The following is a 23,576-nucleotide window of genomic DNA, read 5'->3' on the forward strand; positions in this document are numbered from 1 at the left end:
GCTGAATCTTTGGCTTCTTCCACCCGGAGGCAGCCCTTTTGCACCTTCATCCGGGGTTTAGTGGGCTCTTGCCCCCCTGGACACTTGCGTGACTCTTGGACTTGGTCCCCTTCCTTTGCAGGCCCTCAGGTCCAGGAATCCGTCTTCAGTGCTTTGCAGTCAGTTGTTGTCTTTGCAGAATCCCCTATCTCGACTTTACTGTCTTTCTGGGGTAGTAGGGTAACTTTACTCCTACTTTTCAGGGTCTTGGGTTGGGGTATCTTGGACACCCTTAGTGTTTTCCTACACTCCCAGCGGCACACTACACTAGGCCTGGGGTCCATTCGTGGTTCGCATTCCACTTTTGGAGTATATGGTTTGTGTTGCCCCTAGGCCTATTGTCTCCTATTGCATTCTATTGTGTTCTACAGTGTTTGCACTACTTTTCTAACTGTTTACTTACCTGATTTTGGTTTGTGTGTATATTTTGTGTATTTTGCTTACCTCCTAAGGGAGTATATCCTCTGAGATACTTTTGGCATATTGTCACTAAAATAAAGTACCTTTATTTTTAGTAACTCTGAGTATTTTGTTTCTTATGATATAGTGCTAAGTGATATAAGTGGTATAGTAGGAGCTTTGCATGTCTCCTATTTCAGCCTAAGCTGCTGTCCTATAGCTACCTCTACCAGCCTAAGCTGCTAGAACACTACTAATCTACTAATAAGGGATAACTGGCCCTGGCACAAGGTGTAAGTACCACAAGGTACCCACTATAAGCCAGGCCATTCTCCTACAGTCAGGTAAAGGGATTTGCGTGTTAGAAGGTAAGAGTACAAGGGACGAAGGTAGAGAGATGAGATGTGGAGAGAAAACTGGTAAAGAACAGCAATACAGGTGAGGTAGAGAAAGAGGTGAGGTTGGTTCAAAGGGAAAGAGTGAGAGGGGATAGGAGAGAGAGAGATGGGTCAGTCCGACAGATGTGAGATAAAGAGAGAAATTATGTAGGGGAGTGAGGTATTGAGTAGCAAGGCGGAGAGGTTGAAATACTTAACATATAGAAAGATGGGCAGAAACAGAAGTGTGGTAAGGAGAGGTATGAATCTGAGACAGGTGAAGATGGAGAGAACGAAGTAGGTGAGATGTAATCAGAAAAGTGAGGGATAGGGTTTAGAGATTACTGCCAGAGAAAACATGAGAGGTACCATTGAGGCAGGCATATAAATCTGTGGAGAGAGGGTTGAGGTCACGAGAGAGATAGGGAAATGGGTTAGAAGGAGGCCCTTTGAGAGACGGGAAGGGTAGACAGATGTGGCAAAGAAAGATCAGAGAGTTGAAAAAGAAGGGTTAAGTCACAGAGAGAAAATAAGAGGTATAGAGAGATGGGATGTGGATGAAGCAAAGAGGTTAACTGAGGAGAGAGAGAGAGACATATCTAATTTACTGTCATGAAATGCAGGCAAGACCGAGGGTTAAGGTTTGTCAGGCTTGGTATGCCCAGCTGTCAGATTACAAAAGAATCTGTTTTTGTACACATTTGTATGACAGGGCAACTGACTATCCTGGTACCTTCACCAGAAGGACCCTTTAAAGAAGTTGCCCTTCGTAATTGCCTGCTTGCCCCATGCAGTGGCGGCTCCTCCATTTGGGCGGAGGAGCGTCGCCTCCCCCATCCCCGCCAGCAGCGGCAGCTGCCAAACCTTTTAAAGAAAATGATAATACACTCTGTTTATTATCGTTTTCTTTGAAATGGGCGGGGCCGCGATGGTGACATGCACTGAGGGGGAGTGCTCAGCACTCCCCCTTCACAGCGCATGTGTGTTAGGCCGGCTGTCTCCAGCCCAGCAACTGTGTTGGTGGGATGGAGAGAGCCTGCACTGCACAGGCTCCCAGTCTGCCTGGGAGTTTCCTGGCTGGGCGCGCCCAGCCAATCCTGATGCTGCCTGAGCAGCATCAGGATTGGTGCAGGACAGGCTGGGAGCCTGTGCCTGCAGCGTGGAACGTCAAGGGACAGAGGAGCGGCAGGGGAGGTAAGTGATTTTTTTTAAAAGATTTAATTAAATCTTTATTCCCTCCCCCTCTCCCTCCACACCTCCCCACCCCACCCCTTCAGCAGTGCACAAGCCTGCTACTGGCCCCATGCCTTGAAACTGCTCTCCTTTCCAAGCCATTCTTGCCCCAGAACACCCAGCCCATGCACATAGTAGTAGACTTCCTCACGCCTAATGGGGAAATATTCTGCATGAGTACATCCCACTACAAGTGTAAATACACATTTTCTGAATTTCAAAAGTGCATTTGAAGTCATAAATTAAGGCTTTTACTTATGTGACTTAATCTTACATGCTCCAATATCCTACTGTATTGAGTCTGAGATATTAAAGTTGCTAACTTTTGGCTCATGGATGCCATTTACTAATTCTGTTTTTTTTTTTTTCAGACTGTAAAATCAAAAAGAGCATTGTTTGCGTTTCGATAAGTTTCATCTGGCTATATTCATTGGTATGGGCGGTGATGCCTCTGCTGGGCTGGGGCCACTACGGGCCCGAGCCCTTTGGCATCTCGTGCACAATAGCTTGGAATGAATCGCAAAACTCGGTCATTGATTCGTCATTCATCAGCTGCATGTTCGTCCTCTGCACCATCCTGCCCGCGGGGACTATAGTACTGTGTTACTCCTCCATTGCCTGGAAGCTGCACAAAGTCTATCAGGGCATCCAGAACTGCGAGAGGATCACAAACTCGGCCAAGATAGAGCGCAAACTCACACTGGTGAGCGCAGATGATCGCCAGATTATGCATGCCAATTCTAAAAACCTACGTGTTGTATTCGTCTTGTGCATTTTACTGCAAAAAATCCTTTAATTTAAGAGTGTTACGCTGTGCTCTTATCACTGGCTTCTTATGTGTTGTGCAGAACTAGAATATGTGTATAAGGCAGGCTTCTCCAACGAGTAGCTGGTAAGCTACTGGTATCTCTCCGGCTACATGTGAGTAGCTCTCCTGTGTGCAGTCCAGACTACTTAATTAGTTGAATTAATATATGTATACCAAAATTGAAAAGTGTGTATTTGATATGAAAATGTGTGTATTAGCAGAACCATAATTTCCAAAATCTATTTAAATCTAAAATCTGAATGATGACTCAGCAGCCTTGAGAGACTTATTACTAATATCACCTTGGTGCAGTGCACCTGTGGCTGTTGTGTATTGCCTTTGTAGAGCCATTCCTAATTGAATAAGCCTTTTTTTACATTACTGCTGGCAATCCTGCCTTGAGGTTATCAGAGCTGGTAACCTGGCATTGCTGATGTGTACAATACCAATATTCTTAGTAGCTCCAGATGATTTTTATTGAAGATAATAAGTAGCTCTTGTTAGTGAAAAGGTTGGAAACACCTGGTATTATCATAGACTCCCATTATTGTAACAAGACTGCTGGATTTTGTGCGGCAGTGCCACCGAGTATGGGAGACTGAATCTGATCCCACATCGTGTGACAGCTATCGGCCTAACCGTTGCAGCTAGCTAGCAACACCTCACCAGTGCTAAAGGTAAAGGTGGTTTGTGGCAACCTATTGCATGACACAAACTCCTCAGGGAAGTCATGGTAGAAAAGATCACACCCCTTTCTCTCAGTTATATAAGTCTAATACATGCAAAGACAAACAGAAGCAGAATCTGGGCTCAATAGGTTTTATTGAAGCAACTACATTCTATGTAAAAAGGCATGAATTGCAATTATGAGGATAATGAAACACAGCACTATTACAGCAGTGACCAGGAAAGTGAAACACAGAAAGAGTCCCAACCTATTGTTACAATAGCGTCCCTAATAACCTTACCTACACTACTAAATTTCTACATGAGAGCAATATCAGTGGTAGCCCAACTCCACCCTCCTAGTTCTGGGAAGGAAGCCCGATCCTCATACCTGTGTTAGAGGTAACAAAGATCTCTGTTAGTCTGCTGGAAGTACTCCCACGTAGACAAAGAGAAAGCGTGAGGTTTCAGCAGAAACTGCGATGACGTCGTGCAGCATGAGATGGCAAGCTGGCTGGATTGTCACCTCTAAGTTGGTGTGACCAGCATTTTATTTTATAATAAAACATCTTGTTGTTCTGAGAACTACCCTGAGGTTGCAACACATATTATTCTGTGTAGGGTAGACATTGTACTCTCTGGACCGGCAATACCCGGTAAACTATCATGTATAGCCTTGAAGTTCGCACAGGATTAAATGTTGTGCAGAGAAATGAATAACAATTCTGCGTGAAAGGGCAACTGATATAAAATAATAAAACATTGCCACTAAAATGAAGCCTTGCTAAAATAATAAGAGGACTAAAATGGCAAGTGACTAGGTGAGAGGGCACAGGCCTCAGACCTAAGCCAAAATAAATGTGCCTAAATAAGTGTCAATATAACCTCACAACAGTATGAGGTATAGCTGCACCTTGCACAGGGAACAAAAATACTAAGGCCCATATTTATACCTTTTTAGCACCGCATTTGTGTCATTTGTTGATGCAAAAGCAGCACAAACTTCCAAAATACAATTGTACTTTGTAAGTTTGCTCTGATTTTGCATCACAAAACGACACAAATGTGGCGCTAAAAAAGTATAAATATGTGCCTAAGTGTAAGACTTTAGTGTCTCAATGAACTGCGCTGCTTTTTTATTAGGTTTTGCTATAGGTAGCTTTAGCGGCTGGCTTGACTTTGTTACCACACAACAAACATGTTACATACACAGCACACTCACCAATCAGACAGGGTCTGTAGATCAGACCTCTTGAGCTGTTCACTCAATGGTGCAGTGGGCTCCTTTGCATGTTTTGGATCAACCTTGGGCATATTGTGGATGTGTACATTTCCAAATCGCAATGGTAACTGTTTAAAGTAGTCCTCTCAGACATGCAGCTAATGAGCTCCAGGGATCAGTGTTGGACCAGGCATTATTTACATTGGGCAACACCCTTCAGAGACCGGAGCTATTGAGGAAAGTTTTCGGAAGCCCCTTTTACTACCCAGTAACCTCCCTGTTAGTTTGTTTGTGTGTTTGTTGCTGGAGCAACAGTGTACCCATCTGCCTTCTGCAAAAACAGATTCCAGTCTGTTGCATGCAAGGGTCCTCAGGTGAACTAGTGAAAGGTTGTGGTACTTCTTTCAGAAACCCTAAAATAATTTGAAGAATGCTATGTTTGTGGAACAGTTACTGTTGATTATACAGACCTTGGACACGTAAATAGAATGTCTTTCTCTTCACTTGATGACTACATTAATTGTGGCTTTGTGGCTCAGATTTCTGTTAACAAGCACTATTTTCAATTCTGGGCTGCCAGCATTCATGCATGCTTTGTTGGTATGGAGTTGCTAATAGGACTGCATGTTTAGGATGGCAGAACTGCAGAGTGTGGGAGACTGGGTGCAATCTACACCTTTAGTAATCGTCAGTCTAACTCCTGGCTAGCTCACAGTGCTTCACCCAACCTCCAAAACCACTGGGGTAAAAGGTGATTATGGCAACCTCAACATGACACGCCAACTTCCCAGGGAAGCCATGGAAACAGCTCATATCCCTTTAGCTCAATTACTCATGCATACAAAGGAGAAACACAAAGATGTGAGATACATTTTGAGTACATTTATTGAAATAATGTCAATCTAGCATATAAAGAATGAGGCAGATGAAACAAAGCAAGGTAATCAGCATTACAAAAATGGCAAAGAAGATAAACAATCCAACCATGACGGATGTAGTTCTAGATGTTCTAGAGGATCTAGAGGTTCTTACCTAACTCTCTGTCTATTCTTGTGGCAATAGTTGTTGTAAACCTCTGCTTGACCTAATCTAAGGGATTAGCCCCATACCCATACCTGAAAGAGTGTCAGGAGTCAGTCTGTGATGTAGATGGCAATCCTCTCAGGGAACTCGAATATCAGTACCAGCCAAACCGCATGTCACACAGTGTGTGTCCAAGGATAGTCATGGCCTGAATGCCCTTCTCCCTCCTTGGGTCAGTGCACAATTTATATAATTGTCAACACCAGAGCAGTACGCGCTCTATTGGCGACAAAAATGCAAAAACCCAGCACTCTCAAAACAACGTAATTTATGCATTGTGCTGATATGTTGTGGTTTAACCTTTTGCATTGCAGAGTTCAATCCTGAAAACTTATTTTTAATATGCTTACAAATACTGTTCCTTTGCAATGTATTGCTGCAGGTTTTCAGAGTGTGTTAGGGTGTGGCCCCTTTCCAGGGCCTTCCAGAGACTTTCCCTGCAACATGCCTGGGCGTGGTTCTGGGCTGGGCCAAGACTCTATAAAAGGAGCCAGCCCAACTCCCAGTGCTCACTATTCAGAGGTCCCGGTGCAGAGCAGCAGCTTCTTCCTGAGCTCCTGTCCCGGCGGCCTATTTGGATCTTCCAGTCTTCTGCCCTTCATCCTTCATTGGTGATCATTGTTCCAGGCGGTAAGACGGTGGTTGGACTGTTCTGACATCATTATTGAGAATTTTCATATTCTTGGTTTATTTCTTAAATGAGTAACAGATTACTTGCGCACTACCATTTCTTGACATTTATATGGTAGTTTACAAATAGGCAAGACGCGCGATTTGTTTCATAAAGGTTTGACTTTGTTATTCATTGCGTGCTACCATTTCTTGACATTGGCATGGTGGCTTAAGAATCGGCAAGAAGCGCAATTCATTTTATGGTGTTTAAACATTGTTGTCCATTACGCGCTACTATTTCTTGACATTTACATGATGTTTTACGAATTGGCAAAACGCGCAACTCGTTTCATGAGGATTTAACTTTGTTGTTCATCGCGCACCACCATTTCTTGACATTTACATGGTGGCTTAGGAATCGGCAAAAGAAGCGCGATTCGTTTCATTGTACTTTGATCTTGTTATTTATTGTGAGCTGTTATTTCTTGACATTTACATCGTGTTTTACGAATCGGCAAGATGCGCGATTCGATTAATGATGATTTGACTTTGATATTCATTGCGTGCTACCATTTCTTGGTATTTTACATGGTGACACTCGAATCGGCAAGACGCACGATTCTCTCCTCGAGTTTATTTCATGTTGTTTATTGTATGCCACTATTATAAGATATTTATTATGTAATATTCGAGTTGACAAGTTATGTGATTTGTTTCCTGATTCCATATTGTGTTATTCATGGTGCACAATCCTTTTATGGTGTTTACTATATATATATATATATATATATATATATATATATATATATATATCTGCAATATGCGCAATTTGTGTTGAAACATTTTAAGAGTACACAGAAGGCCAGAGTTTCTAGATGCAATATTGTATGGTCCTAGTATACATTCTCAAAACAGGATTTATATGACTGGTTTAAAATTTAGTCAGAATGTTTTTTCTGATTCTCATGTAAAGGAAAGTACTTGAATAAGAAAGTTTTCATTTAATTCATCTTGATTCCCTTACAGGTATCCGGCCATCTTGAAACTTAGTCATTTTAAACTTAACTCTTAGATTGTTCATGTTTTCAGAGTGACTAGGCTTAGAATCATAGTCTAGTATTGATTTCAGGAGATATAATTTTCATATTGTGTGTTCTAACCTTTTTCTTACTACAGGTCTCCTTCCCAGCTGTTCCCTTCCTAATCCCCTCTTCCCCTCTTGAACTCTCTCGGTCTCTGTGATTTATCTCTCAGAGTCTTGGAGCTGTTCAGTGGTGGACGTGTTGGGAACGTGCACAGACCCTGAGGATCTGGTGACTCTGACAGAATAGTGAGCCCACAAATTATTATCCTCCTGGCTTGTGTATGTTCTCAGCATGGCCACGCTAGACGAGTTAGTCAAGGCTATCACCCAGCTCCAAGCAGAGGTGGTATCATCCAAAGAATTGACAACTAGCTTAGCAGAGAGAGTGAGTCAGTTGCAAGATAAGGTAGAGAAGAAGGAACAAAGTCCCACAGGTGTGTCTTGGCCAGGTACTTATTCTCAGGCTTCTGGAAGTAATCCGATTTCCCTAAATGTTCCTTCTGCAATTCCTTTAGCTCCCCCAGAACGTTTCTCAGGTGACCCTTTGAAAGCGCAATCTTTCCTGGTTCAAGTGGAACTACACTTCACCTGCAGACCAAATACTTTCCCCGATGCCCAGTCCAAAGTAGCTTTCTTGTTATCATATCTGTCTGGGGATGCAGCTACTTGGGCAATTCCTCTTGTGCGTAAAAATAGTCCCTTGTTGTACAACTGGAGAAATTTTGTTTGTGAATTTGAGAGAGTTTTTGATCGTAGAACTGTAACACAGTCAGCAGATCGTGAATTATTAGATTTACGCCAAGGGAATCAAGACCTAGTGTCATATTTAGCCAACTTTAACCGGCTGGTTGCCGAGACATCCTGGCCTGAATAAAAACAAGCGGTCTTGTTTTACAAGGGACTCAAAGAGGAACTAAAAGATATCTTAGCGCAAATCGACCCACAACGTACAGATTGTCAAGAATTAATAAATCTTGTCTTGAGACTTGATCATCGTTTAGCAGAACGTAAAGTAACGCGCAAAAAGATTGAAAAATATTCATGGCGCGTTCATGATAACAGAGACTCAAGAACTCCGAAAGAAAGAATGCCGGAACCGATGGAAATTGGAACCATCAGAAGACCTTTGACCAAAGATAAAAAGGACCTACACAGAAAAAATGGACAATGCCTTTATTGTGGTCGAAAAGGTTATTTTGCCAAAGATTGTCCAATCAAACCAAAGAACAAGCAAGGTCCAGTTCAGAAGGTCGCAGCCAATGCACCAGTTGAGTTTGAAAACTAAAACACCCAAGATGCAGAGAAGGGTTGCTCTTGGGTGTCACCGTGGACCCTTCACAATCTAGACATCTTAAACTGGAAATAAGAGTTCAAGTCAAGAAAAAGATCTATTTCAAAAAAGCTCTAGTCGATTCTGGGGCTACTGGGAACTTTGTTGATGTCCAATTGGTTCGTGCATGGGGGATCCCTTGTATTGAAAAGAAGACCCCAGAAATGATCTAGGCAGTCGATGGAAAACTCTTGACTGGAGGTCCGGTAACTCTTCAGACTATCCCCTGGTCGATGATTTGTGAAGATAAGAATCAAAGAAAGAAACATAAAGAGAAAATCATCCTTGACATGATCCATGCTCCCCAATATGGGATTATCCTCGGCTTGCCAAGGTTAATTCATCACAATCCGGAGATCAATTGGGCAGAACGAAAAATCGTGTTGTCATCTGCGCTATGTAACTAACAATGTCTCCAAAAGATTCAAGTACCAAAAGTTTGCAACTCTTACATAGCTACTGCCGCGGAGAAAGAAATTCAGCTGCCCAAACAGTATTCATCTTACAAAGATGTATTTGATGAGAAAGGAGCAGAGACTCTACCTCCTCATAGATCTTATGACTGTCAAATTGATCTAGCCCCAGGTGCGATACTTCCCAACTGTCGTGTATATGCCCTGTCAGAACATGAAAATCAACATTTACGAAAATACCTAGACCAATTTTTGGAGAATGGCTTCATTCGCCCCTCTAAGTCTCCTGCAGCTTCACCTTTGTTTTTTGTTGCAAAAGCTAATGGAGAACTTCGAACTTGCATCGACTATAGGGGTTTGAACAAAGTCACCATCAAGAATAAATATCCTTTACCCCTAATTCCGGTCTTATTGGAACAAGTAAAGAGAGCAAAAATCTACACGAAGCCTGACCTTCGAGGTGCTTATCATTTGGTCAGAATGAGAGAGGCTGACGAATGGAAAACAGCGTTCAAGACAAGATATGGCCTTTTTTAATACACCGTCATGCCTTTTGGTCTGTGTAATGCTCCAGCAGCATTTCAATTTTTCTTGAATGACGTTCTTAGAGAGTACCTCAACATATTTGCCATAGTCTACATCAATGACATTTTGATCTACTCAGACAATGAAAACGAACATGTCCAACATGTCAAGAAAATTCTTGCAGCCCATCGAAAACACGATTTATATTGCAAACTAACCAAGTGTGAGTTTCATGTTACCACAGTTGAGTTTTTAGGGGTTATTCTTACCCCTCAAGGTATGGTGATGGCAGAAAAGAAAGTAAAAGCCGTATCTGATTGGCCCACCCCAAAGACTGTTCGTGATGTACAATGTTTCCTGGGGTTTGCAAACTTTTACCGGAGGTTCATAAATCATTTCTCCCAGACAGTGGCTCCAATCACTAAGCTACTAAGAAAGAAAGAAAAGTTTGTATGGTCCCCAGAAGCTGATCAAGCCTTCTCGACTTTGAAGAAAGCTTTCTCCACTGCCCCAGTCTTGACTCATCCTGATGCGAATCAACCTTTCATAGTGGAAGCTGATGCTTCAGATGTAGCAATAGGAGCCATCTTATCACAACGAAATAAAGACACTGGTCAACTTCATCCTGTAGCTTATATGTCTCGGAAGTTGAACAAAGCCGAACAGAACTATGTCATTGCTGAAAAAGAGCTTCTGGCGATTCGTGACGCCTTTAAAGAATGGAGACATCATTTGTTGGGTGCCAAATACACTGTCACAGTATATACTGATCATCGTAATCTTCAATTCATGAGTTCCGCCAGACTTTTGACCCCTCGGCAATTACGCTGGATGCTTTTTTTTGCTGAATTTGATTTTGTAGTAACCTTCCGGCCTGGTGAAGATAATCGCAAGGCTGACGCCTTGTCCCATCAAGAGTCTACCACGTTGCCTGCATTTCAAGCCTCCAGAGCTATCATTGCTCCTGACAAGGTTCTATGTATCATAAAAACTGAAGATTTCTTTGAAGAAATTTGCAACTCTTTCACTGTTGAAAAATGGCAAACATAGGCCCAAGCAGATCCCAACAGGTCAATCAAGCAAGGTTTACCCTTTAATGACGCTCATTTGTTCATACCCACTACCAAACTTCGCAAGATAGTGTTTCATTGGTTGCATGTTATACCTACGGCAGGTCACCCAGGTACTCCTAAAACTCTTGAACTGATCCAACGCTATTTTTGGTGGCCTACCCTAACAAAAGATATAAAAGCAATGGTAAACAACTGTGAAGTTTGTGCTCGCATTAAAACAAGTCATTCAAAACCAAAAGGGTTGTTACATCCACTTCCAACCCCAAGTCGTCCATGGGAGCACATTTCTTTAGACTTTATTACCGGTCTGCCAGTGGTTCAACAGCATTTAGTAATTCTGGTGGTAGTAGATAGTCTCACGAAATATGGACATTTCATCGCCTGTAAAAAATTGCCCACTTCTAGTGAATTGGCAACTATTTTACTGAACAGAGTGGTTCGCTATCATGGACTGCCAAAGGTTATCCTCTCCGATCGGGGGTCGCAATTTTCCTCCAATTTCTGGAAGACATGGTGTAAAACACTCCAAGTGACATCTACGCTATCTACTAGTCACCATCCTCAAACAGATGGTCAAACGGAGAGACTAAATCAGACTTTGATACAATACCTACATACCTACGCTGAAGAGGCACTTCATTCTTGGACATCTATGCTCTGGTTAGCTGAGTTAGCTTACAATAACTCATCCCACACTTCTATTGGCGTTACACCCTTTTTTGGTTTATTTGGCTATCATCCTGACACCTTGCCCATCACAATTCCTCAAGAAAGTTCTCTTACTCCAGCTGTGTCAGAAACCATTCAGCATTTACATCAAACCCAGAAACTGATTCAACAGCATTTAGAAAAAGCCAAACAAAAATATGAAAGGCATTATGACTAGAAACATTGTGAGGGATCGCAATATCAACCAGGTGACAAAGTGTGGCTTTCCTCAAAACATATAGACTTCAAGAAGAAGCACATGTTTAACCCCAAATTCATAGGTCCTTATACTGTCCTTCAGCAAATCAATCCGGTGACCTATAAACTACAATTGCCCAGATCCTTATGGATTCATCCAGTGTTCCACACTTCCCTCTTGAAAAAGGCAGTCCAAAAGGTCCACCCTCATCCAGCTCCTGTTCTAGTACAAGGGGAAGAAGAATATGAAGTCAAGAAAGTGTTGGATTCTAAACTGAGAGGGCGTAATCTATGGTACTTAATCTCATGGAAAGATTATGGTCCTGAAAGTAACTCATGGGTTTCCGCATCTGATGTTCATGCTCCAGTTCTTGTGAGACGCTTTCATCGTCTTAATCCAAGCAAACCAGGCCCTAGAGCGCGTCTGGGAGAGGGGAGTACTGTCAACACAAGAGCAGTACGCGCTCTATTGGCGACAAAAATGCAAAAACCCAGCACTCTCAAAATAAAGTAATTTATGCATTGTGCTGATATGTTGTGGTTTAACCTTTTGCGTTGCAGAGTTCAATCCTGAAAACTTATTTTTAATATGCTTACAAATACTGTTCCTTTGCAATGTATTGCTGCAGGTTTTCAGAGTGTGTTAGGGTGTGGCCCCTTTCCAGGGCCTTCCAGAGACTTTCCCTGCAACATGCCTAGGCGTGGTTCTGGGCTGGGCCAAGACTCTATAAAAGAGAGCCAGCCCAACTCCCAGTGCTCACTATTCAGAGGTCCCGGTGCAGAGCAGCAGCTTCTTCCTGAGCTACTGTCCCGGCGACCTATTTGGATCTTCCAGTCTTCTGCCCTTCATCCTTCATTGGTGATCATTGTTCCAGGCGGTAAGACGGTGGTTGGACTGTTCCGACACCGTTATTGAGAATTTTCATATTCTTGGTTTAATTCTTAAATGAGTAACAGATTACTTGCGCGCTACCATTTCTTGACATTTATATGGTAGTTTACAAATAGGCAAGACGCGCGATTTGTTTCATAAAGGTTTGACTTTGTTATTCATTGCGTGCTACCATTTCTTGACATTGGCATGGTGGCTTAAGAATCGGCAAGACGCGCGATTCGTTTTATGGTGTTTAAACATTGTTGTCCATTGCACGCTACTATTTCTTGACATTTACATGATGTTTTATGAATTGGCAAGAGGCGCAACTCGTTTCATGAGGATTTAACTTTGTTGTTCATTGCGCGCTAGCATTTCTTGACATTTACATGGTGGCTTAAGAATCGGCAAAAGAAGCGCAATTCGTTTCATTGTACTTTGATCTTGTTATTTATTGTGAGCTGTTATTTCTTGACATTTACATCGTGTTTTACGAATCGGCAAGATGCGCGATTCGATTAATGATGATTTGACTTTGATATTCATTGCGTGCTACCATTTCTTGGTATTTTACATGGTGACACTTGAATCAGCAAGACGCACGATTCTCTCCTCGAGTTTATTTCATGTTGTTTATTGTATGCCACTATTCTAAGGTATTTATTATGTAATGAAACAGAAAACCACGGCACATCTCAAGGTCACAGTAAAGGCCATTTATTCCTTGGTGATTGTATCAAGAGAGTTGGTGACCTGATCCAATGAAGTATACTGGGTACAAATACAGTTTTTCGTAATCGTAAGAGAACAGCCAAGTATTCACTGGTCCAATACAGTTTTTTATGATTGAAAGAAAACAGCCGACACGTGTTTCGTCACACTGGACTTTTTCAAGGCTTTCGAAAATTAGAGGTATTGGTAGTGTTATTATACTCCAGTGGTCATGAATATAGACCAGATATGTGTGGTATATCTAGCGTTAGAAGTGAGTCCGGAGACCATGATACGTCTGTTGCCGGTCTCCCGTCACGCCTGCTTGTGGATCGCGTCGCATCTGAAGCTACCAATACCTCTAATTTTCGAAAGCCTTGAAAAAGTCCAGTGTAACGAAACACGTGTCGGCTGTTTTCTTTCAATCATAAAAAACTGTATTGGACCAGTGAATACTTGGCTGTTCTCTTACGATTACGAAAAACTGTATTTGTACCCAGTATACTTCATTGGATCAGGTCACCAACTCTCTTGCTACAATCACCAAGGAATAAATGGCCTTTACTGTGACCTTGAGATGTGCCGTGGTTTTCTGTTTCACTTAAATGGACTGTGACCTACATAGGTTACGACCCTCACACCTTGTGGCTGGGTGTGATACCACTGGAGCACTCTTCCTCACGAATAATGACTCTCTCAGCATAAACTTCAACCATTTATTTTGGCAGACACATTGGAAGTGCGCACCACTCTTACACAGCCACATCTGCTGATCTTTCTGTTGTTGATATTTATTATGTAATATTCGAGTTGACAAGTTATGTGATTTGTTTCCTGAATCCATATTGTGTTATTCATGGTGCACAATCCTTTTATGGTGTTTACTATATATATATATATATATGCAATATGCGCAATTTGTGTTGAAACATTTTAAGAGTACACAGAAGGCCAGAGTTTCTAGATGCAATATTGTATGGTCCTAGTATACATTCTCAAAACAGGATTTATATGACTGGTTTAAAATTTAGTCAGAATGTTTTTTCTGATTCTCATGTAAAGGAAAGTACTTGAATAAGAAAGTTTTCATTTAATTCATCTTGATTCCCTTACAGGTATCCGGCCATCTTGAAACTTAGTCATTTTAAACTTAACTCTTAGATTGTTCATGTTTTCAGAGTGACTAGGCTTAGAATCATAGTCTAGTATTGATTTCAGGAGATATAATTTTCATATTGTGTGTTCTAACCTTTTTCTTACTACAAGTCTCCTTCCCAGCTGTTCCCTTCCTAATCCCCTCTTCCCCTCTTGAACTCTCTCAGTCTCTGTGATTTATCTATCAGAGTCTTGGAGCTGTTCAGTGGTGGACGTGTTGGGAACGTGCACAGACCCCGAGGATCTGGTGACTCTGACAATAATAAACTATACCACAGTGGGAATACACCATACAACAATGGAAATATAGTTCTGATGTAATGTTGTCTCTTGGTGATAGAAGCAGTCTCCTGAATGGGCAGCACAAGCTAGTATATTGTGTACCTCGCTCCATAGCCTTGGACAAAAAGTACTGATAATGTATGACACTAAAGCTGATTAAACAAGCAGTGTGTTCCTTGCTTTCCTATATTAAAAGCAAACTGATAAAAAGTGTACAAGCCCTTCCTAAAAGCAGTTTCGCTAACACAAATAAAATATGAAAAGAAAACATAAGCTGTAAAACTAAGTTAAAACAGGGGGGACCAACCCGCGTCCTAAAAGGGTCCTCATGACAATGACATCTGATCTCAATCATATGTGAAGCAAGTTTCTGGTCTCGGATTCTTGTCAGGGGCATGAAACATTACACACATATTGCATTCCAGATCAATACATATCAGTATCGTAATCTTGCAAAAAGGTACCATAACAATTCTAAATCAATGGCACCCTCAGCAGAGAGAGTAAAGAATGAATGGGCATGAAGTTTGATTTTCCCATCACGTTTGCTTCACTGGGCTGCGCATGTAGCTTCACACTGCTGTGTTGAAGGTTGACCACAAGCACCACCTTTCGCCAGCTCAATTACCCCCATATGCATAGAGCCAGATGAAAGTTTATTCTGCATACGACCCATGTTGCAGCTCATGCTATTTCCACAAAATCACTCTCTTTGTTGTCCAAGGAATTGAATACCAGTCTTACATCATATACAAACAGGTGGTACTCAGGAGCACAGAATTACTCTTGGAATCCCACCCGGTAGGCATGTGTGGTTTTACAAAGTGTCGCTTTGTGGGAAAATTAATATTCCTTTGACACCTCTATATTTAAAATACTCACATCAAATAACAGCTTCAGGCTATTGCTTCAAGTAAAACATGGTAACCAAAAATATATCCAACAGAAACAGAGGATGGGGTAATGCCCTGGTTAATTACCAGCAATCTTCATTATTCAGAGTCCAGGTCTTCCTCACCACAGTCTTTACCTATGAGCTTCACTCCAGAGGACAGAACACTCCAAAGTAAAAAAGAAATATACAAGTGTTCCCATCCTTCAAATATGATTGACTTCCACTTTCTTTTCCAAAAACATTAAACAGAAGTCAGCTCATCCCTCTCCTTGAAATACCAAGTATTAAGCAAGTCTGAAGCCTCAGCTAATCAGGGATGGGAGGGATGGGAAACTATGACTGTGGCGAGGAAGATCTGGACTGGACTTTATCAACCAATCCTTCGAAACCGCCACCTTCCCATCAGACTGGAAGCACACCGAGATCCTCCTGCTGCTCAAGAAACCCACCGCCAACCCAAGGGAGCTGAAAAACTACAGACCCATCTCTCTGCTCCAGTTCCCAGCCAAAGTAACAGAAAAAGCCATCAACCAGCAACTCACCGAATTCCTCGAGACACACCAAATCCTAGACCCATCCCAGTCCAGATTCAGGAGCAACCACAGCACCAAAACAGCACTCCTAGCAGCCACCAAAGACATGTGCACCATACTACACAGCGGATCACAACCGCGCTCATCCTCCTTGACCTCTCCGCTGCGTTTGACATGGTCTCCCACTCCACCCTCTGCACCAGACTACACGATGCCAGCATCCGATATAAAGCACTGGATTGCATCAGGTCCTTGCTCACCAGAAGAACACAGAGTGTTAGACAACAGCTGTTCACGTCAGAGCCCAAAGACACATGCTGCAGAGTGCCCCAAAGATCAGCACTCAGCCTGATGCTTTTCAACATCTACATGGCCCTCCTAGCCAAGATCATCAAAAAACACGGGCTAAACATAGTCTCCTACGCCAACGATACCCAACTGATCCTCCCCCTGTCCGATGACCCTGTAAAAGCTAAGAGAAATGTTCACAACGGGATGAGAGCAGTCGCTGCCTGGATGGAAGCCAGCTGCCTCAAACTCAAGTCGGACAAGACAGAGATCCTCGTAATTGGCTCCACCCCTTCTGCCTGGAACGACTCCTGGTGGCCCACCATACTGGGAAATGCCCCGCTCCCATGGACCACACACGCAATTTGGCCATCATCTTGGACTCCTCTCTGTCCATGACCTGCCAAGTCAACACCGTCTCATCGTCATGCTTCCACACCCTCCCACTCCTTCGAAAGATTTTCAAGTGGATCCCCTCTGACATGAGGAAGACAGTCACCCACACACTCGTCACTAGCAAACTGGACTACGGCAACGCACTCTATGCCGGTATCACCAAGAAACTACAATCAAGACTACAAAGAATACAGAATGCAGCAGCAAAACTCATTATGGACATCCCCGACACAGCAACATCTCCTCCCACCTCAGAGACCTACACTGGCTCCCAGTCAACAAGCGCATCACATACTAACTCCTGATCCACACCTACAAGGTACTACACCACATAGGACCGGGATACCTCAACCACTGCCTCGCCTTCTATGTACCCAACAGACATCTACGCTCTTCCCAGCTTGCCCTCGCAGCAGTTCCCAAGATCCGCAAAAGAACAGCAGGAGGAAGATTCTTCTCCTACCTCGAAGTCCGGACATGGAACACGCTTCCTCTCAACCTCAGGCAGACGGCGTCACTGAAGCAGTTCAGGAAGGACTTCAAGACCTGGCTCTTCGATTGAGCAGCATGCCCACAAACAGCACCTTGAGACCCTGCAGGTGTTTTGCCACACTTTAGAAATCACTGATTGATTGAAAGTCTGAAGTAATCAAGATTACAGATAAGTAACCAGGGTACTACCTCCTTGTCTTGTCTTCCTCCCCACAGACTTCACCCATGAGCATATACCAATCCAGATATAGGCTTCATGACTTCAAATCACAAAATTAACCGCAACTAGATTGCTAATAGGAAACATATATTTAACGTCAACCGTGACACTTGTTAGAAATGGGATTTCTGGTTGGCTAGGCTACGCACCTAAGCCAGGCAGAACCCACCCACTCTAGTCAAGGTAAGGGAGTTACACTTCCAAGGTAACCGCTGCTCACTCCCTTGGTAGCTTGGCACGAGCAGTCAGGCCTAACCTGGAGGCAATGTGTAAAGTGTTTGCACAACACACATAACACAGGTGACGCAATAAATACACCACAAAGGAACACAACGCCAAGTTATGTAAACATAAACTGTATTTCACAAAATATAATTACACCAAACACAATATGTCAGTAAAATCCTGCTACCTAAGCAGTTGAAAGAAAATTACATAGTACTCTGCAGGAATAAGCAGTAGTCATATACAATACACAGGTTACTTATTATTCTGCAACATAAGCAGTAGTCAGGAATCACATTACTAAACTAATACACTTCTCATGGTATCACCCTAAATGCCCAAAAGAGAAACATCAGTAGGCATACGGCAAGTCATGAGCAATAAAGGAACATTATCAAACACACAACAAGTCATAGGAATCATAACTCTTCCCAGAATGCATATGTCGCACAACACATTAGCACCTACACCCAGGTGTGAGCCTAAGAGCCTGTATCCTGAGGGATCCTGGTGATAAACATGAGGAGCAAAAGGCACAAATGCCGGGATGGTAGGAGTCCCCCTAACCCCCCAGAAAGGGTTATAGCGCCTCAGCGCTGTTCCTGTGGTGCAGGCAGAAGGTTCCAGATCGGTCGAGCAGGCACAGGACCCTCAGCTAGGGTTTCCTCCTCGTCCTGCCAACCTCGCAATCCGGCCCCCACGCCACTCGGGTGACTTGCGGTTGAGGACCTCCCCGTCCCGCATAGACGAGCTCACCGGGAAAGTCCTGGCACTCCTCAGATACTGGGAGGAGTTGCCGCCCTCTCGCGGGAGACTTGGCTGGTCCCCGCGCTCTATCCTCTGCACGCCAGCACTCCTGGCAGCCACCTGCATCCTCAAGGCGGCTGAACTGGCAGACGGCTTCCGGGCATGCTGCAATCCACCTAAGGAGCATGACACAAAGGGGAGCACAGGACGGTGGAGCCCAAACAGCAGGCAGCACAAGGGGTATGTAAGTCAGTAGCAGTTCCTCCAAGTGACCCAGCGGGTCACAGGTCAGCACAGCAGTCCAAGGCGGTTCCTGGCGAGTCCCTCCAGCAGCATTCTGTGTCCAGTTCCAAATATGTTTCTTGTGTAAATTGTGGGGAAAAATCCCTTGTACTTATACTCAGTTTTGCAAAACATTACCAATGAAGAGGAGAGGGGGTTTCAACCAGCTAGAACTGGTTCTGGAGGTGTCCCCGCTCTCCTCCAGCACAGGCTCCAAACATCAGTTTGGGGTAAAAAGCCCTTTTGTGTGAGGCCAAGGCACAGCTTTTACAGATGCATGTGTGCCCTGTCTCCCCCTTCTCTCAGCCCAGGAAGACTATTCAAAATAAAATACAGATGCATCTCTGTGACACCTCCACCCTCCCTGTGTACTGGCTGTCTGAGAAGTATGCACAAGGCCGAACTGTCACTCTGCCCAGACGTGGATTGGAGTCAAGCTGCAAAACACCAGTGTCATAAGCACAGAGAAAAGTTGCTCACTTTCTAGAAGTGGCATTTCTCTAATGATAATAAAGAATCCACCTACACCAGTAAGCAGCATTTCTCACTACCATTACAACTATACCAAACATGTCTATGCTACCCCTCATAAATCAGACAATATCCCCTATACAGAAGGCATTGCATTTCCAATGCAATCCTATGAGAAAGCAGTACTCACAGCAATGAGAATCCAAATAGGCTGTCCCTACCAGGACAGGCCATGCTACTAGACACATCCTGCCTTCTACATACATAGCACCGTGTCCATAGGGCTAGCTAGGGCCTACCTTAAGGGTGACTTACATGTAGTAAAAGGGGAGTTCTGGGCCTGACAAGTAGGTTTAGATGCCAGGTCCCTGTGGCAGTAAACTGCACCCGCAGGTCCTGTGCTAGCAGGGCTGAGACAGGTTTGAAAGGCTACTTCAGTGGGTCGCGCAAGCAGCGCTGCACGCCAACTGGTAGCATTTAATTTACAGGCCTTGGGTATAGAGATACCACTGTAGAAGGGACTTGCAAGTAAATTAAATGTGCCAATCAGGTATAAGCCAATCAAACCAAGTTTACAAGGGAGAGCACATGCACTTTAGCACTGATTAGCAGTGGTAAAGTGCACAGAGTCATAATGTAAGCCAAAAAGGGTCTGAAAAATAGGGAGGAGAAGGTAAAAGGTTTGGGGAATTACCCTGTAGAAAGGGCCAGATCCAACAACACTGAACTATCATATCCACATGTTAATTCACATATCACATGTTTGTCACTGCAATTTTAACACTGATGAATCAAAAGCTGTAGACATACTTCCTTCTGGCTGCAACCAATAATTATCAATTAATAAGTCGGGAGTAGCCCAAGTTGATGCATTACAAACATCTTCGACAGAAACAGTCCTGAAACATGCCAAGGAAGTTGCCATCCCATATCCCACTGAAATCATCTGCTTTATTCACCTACTGAAAGTTGAATTAAAAGGTTTCAAACCATTTCCTGCTGACACAAACGTGACAAACAGGTTATCAACCACACTGGAGCCTTCTGCTCATGCCAAATAGGCTAGAATTACTCACTCAACATCCAAGTGCAACAGTGACTCCTCAGCAGCCCTTTGTTCAGGGACCAGCACAGGCAGTGTTACCCCTCTGTCTCTCTGGAACTGAAAAGACACATTTGGCAGAAACCAACTCTGTCTGGGAAAAGTCTTAAAGAAGGTTCTAACTTTAAAAAAAAAAACAGTTCACCACCCCCTTCTGGCTGATGAAAATAGCCACTAAAAAAAACAACAACTTAAAGAGTGAGAAATGTTAGGTCCACCTTCCCCTGTGGTTCAAAGGGAGGCTTTTAAAGAGTCCTCCACACCAAGGGTAAATTCCACAAAGGGGAGAAACAGTACAACCTAGGCCGTTGATAAAAAAAAACGTTTTAACAGGCATACCACCAAGGGATCTATCTCATCCAACTCAGGACTTTGAAAAGCTTTTACTGCTGCCAATTGGGCTTGCAGAGTAGATGTAGCCTTCCCCAAACCAAAACCATCAACACCCTTATTGGATCCACTGAATCAGACACATAGGCGCTAATTTATACTTTTTGACGCAAACCTGCGTTTGTGTCAAAAAGTATACCGCTGGCTAGCGCCATTCCTGGACGCCAGCCGGGTGTCATATTTAATCTATGACGCTAGATGGCGGTACAACCCAGGTAGCGTCAACATTATTGACGCTAACCGGGTGGGGGAGGCGTAGGGGAAACTCGAAGTTATGCATGAAAGAATGGCACTAGTCAGGATAGAGTAAAAAAAATGTCTCTAACCTGATTAGCGTAATTATTTCCACGCACAACCCTCATGGGCATGCCCCCCAGCCCAATTGCCATGCCAAGGGGACTTAAGCCCCTGGGCATAGCCATTGGGCACAGTGCCATGTAGGGGGGCCAAGTAAGGCCCCCCCCCCCCCTTTAGCACCTTGCAAACAAAATAAAAATACTTACCTGGACTTACATGGGATGGGTCCCCCCATCCTTAGGTGTCCTTCAGGTGTGATTGTGAGTGGGTGGGGTTGTTCCTGGGGGCAGGAAAAGGTCCACAGGTCCCCTAACGACTGCCCTGACCCAGGCGTTAAATAAAGGTACTAAGCAGGCTTAGTACCATTATTTAAGGCCCTCCTCCTCCCGTGCATGATTTTTGCACAGGAGGATAAATAAGGCGCTAGGGCCTTTGAGTCATTTTTTGCCAGGGAACGCCTACCTTGCACCTCATTGACGCAAGGTAGTTTTCTGCATGCAAAAAATGACTTTAACTCCAATAGTTTGGCGCTATACATGTCTAGTGTCAAAATATAAATATGGAGCTAAGTTTGCCCCGGATTTGCATAAAAAAATGACGCAAATCCGGCGCAAACAGAGTATAAATATGCCCCATAGTTCCTACCCCTGCACCATTTGTCAAATGAGCTCCAATGTCGTGAATAAGCCTTAAGGTTAGAGGGGTGTCTAGATTGCTGGATTAAATCCACAACTTCTGTAGAGCACCCTTTGGACAACAAATTTACCCTCTCAAGAACCATGGCTGTAGATGTAGCTACATTAAAACGTTCACTGGTAAGGGAGGACCCATGAATGGGTAAGAGTCCCAAGGAAGTAACCACTGAGGTTGAATTGCCAGCTGTAACAACAGAGGATAGCATGGACATCTCCCCCACCCTCGAATCACCAAAAGAACCAGGGCTTCCTCCTTCTTGATTTTGCAAAATACTTTGGATATCATGGATATTGGAGCAAAAGCGTAAAGAAATCCTTCTGGCAACCTGAATGCCATGGCATCTGTCATCCATGCCTCCATACAAGGAAATATTGTGCAAAAGCTTGGAAGAAGAGCATTCTCCCTTGAGGTAAAAGACTGAGGTTCTGTATCCTGGAACCACACTGATGGTTCACATAACCACCACTGCGTCCACTTCTCCTTCTCGAAACCCCCCACACACCACCATCAACACACCACACCCTATTGCATGTGGGACAAGATCCCCACAGAACACCTGAACGCCCAGCTCGCACATAACCCCCCCACACCAACGACCCCAACATTGCTGCCCATAACCTCACACAATGGATTACAACTTGCGCTGACTCACTCACCCCTCTGAGAAGAAACATCACCACCCGCAACATCAAGAATGCCCCCTGGTTCACCACTGAACTCCAAGCCTCCAAGCATGAATGCTGCAAAACCGAGAAAGCTTGGTGCCAGGAACCTTCAATGACCAACTTCTCCACCCTCAAAACCACCATACGCAAACATCACCAACTCATACGGACCACCAAAATGGCTTACTACAAGGAACGCATAGACAGTAACTCACATAACAGCAAGGAACTCTTTACCATCATCAAAGAGCTCACCAAACCCAAATCCTGCAACATCGACTCCACTCACACACAAAAGCTCTGCAACTCCCTCTCCAATCACTTCCACCTCAAAATTATAGACATATACAACAGCTTCACAACACCAGCACCCACCACCTCCACCACCGACATGACCAACAACAACACACACCCCCTCCCCAACCAACTACACACCTGGGCCACTACCAACGACGAAGAAACCGAAAAAAACATGAATTCCATCCACTGAGACTCCCCCTCAGACCCCTGTCCCCACCGCATTTTCAACAAGGCCAGCCCAACCATCGCTCCCAAGCTTCGCGCCATAATCAACAGCTCCTTCGACGATGCCACCCTCCCAGACTCCTGGAAGCACAAAGAAGTAACCGCACTCCTAAAAAAAACCAAAGCAGACCCTGATGACCTCACGAACTACCGCCCCATTTCTCTTCACCCCATCCCCGCCAAGGTCGCTGAGAAGTTAGTGAACGCCCACCTGTCTCACTTCCTAGGGGAAAACAACGCACTCAACACCTCCCAGTCTGGATTCCGCAAGAACCACAACACTGAGACCGCCCTCATCGCCTGTACTGACAACATCAGAACCAGAGTCGACAAGGGCGAGACCGTCGCACTCATCCTCCTGGACCTCTCCGCAGCCTTCAACACTGTCTGCTACTAAATACTCCGTACATGCCTCTACGACGCAGGAATCCGACACAAGGCCCTGGACTGGCTCACCTCCTTCCTCGCTGAAAGGACCCAGAAAGTCCGCCTCCTTCCAGTCCAGTCCCCAGCAACCAAGATCATCTGCTGAGTTCCCCAAGGGTCCTCCCTCAGCCCCA

General features: G+C 44.0%; 1 protein-coding gene across 1 annotated transcript in view; it reads left to right on the plus strand.

Moving 5' to 3' along the window:
- Positions 1-23,576, plus strand: part of LOC138296713 (opsin-5-like) — a 248,515-nt gene that overhangs the window by 165,257 nt on the left and 59,682 nt on the right. The window contains exon 3 of the mRNA XM_069236108.1: positions 2,420-2,751. Coding sequence (XP_069092209.1) covers positions 2,420-2,751 — 332 coding nt within the window. The remainder of the gene's footprint in view (positions 1-2,419; positions 2,752-23,576) is intronic.

The sequence above is a fragment of the Pleurodeles waltl genome, chromosome 5 (genome assembly GCF_031143425.1).
Source record: "Pleurodeles waltl isolate 20211129_DDA chromosome 5, aPleWal1.hap1.20221129, whole genome shotgun sequence".
NCBI classification, from domain to species: Eukaryota; Metazoa; Chordata; class Amphibia; order Caudata; family Salamandridae; genus Pleurodeles; species Pleurodeles waltl.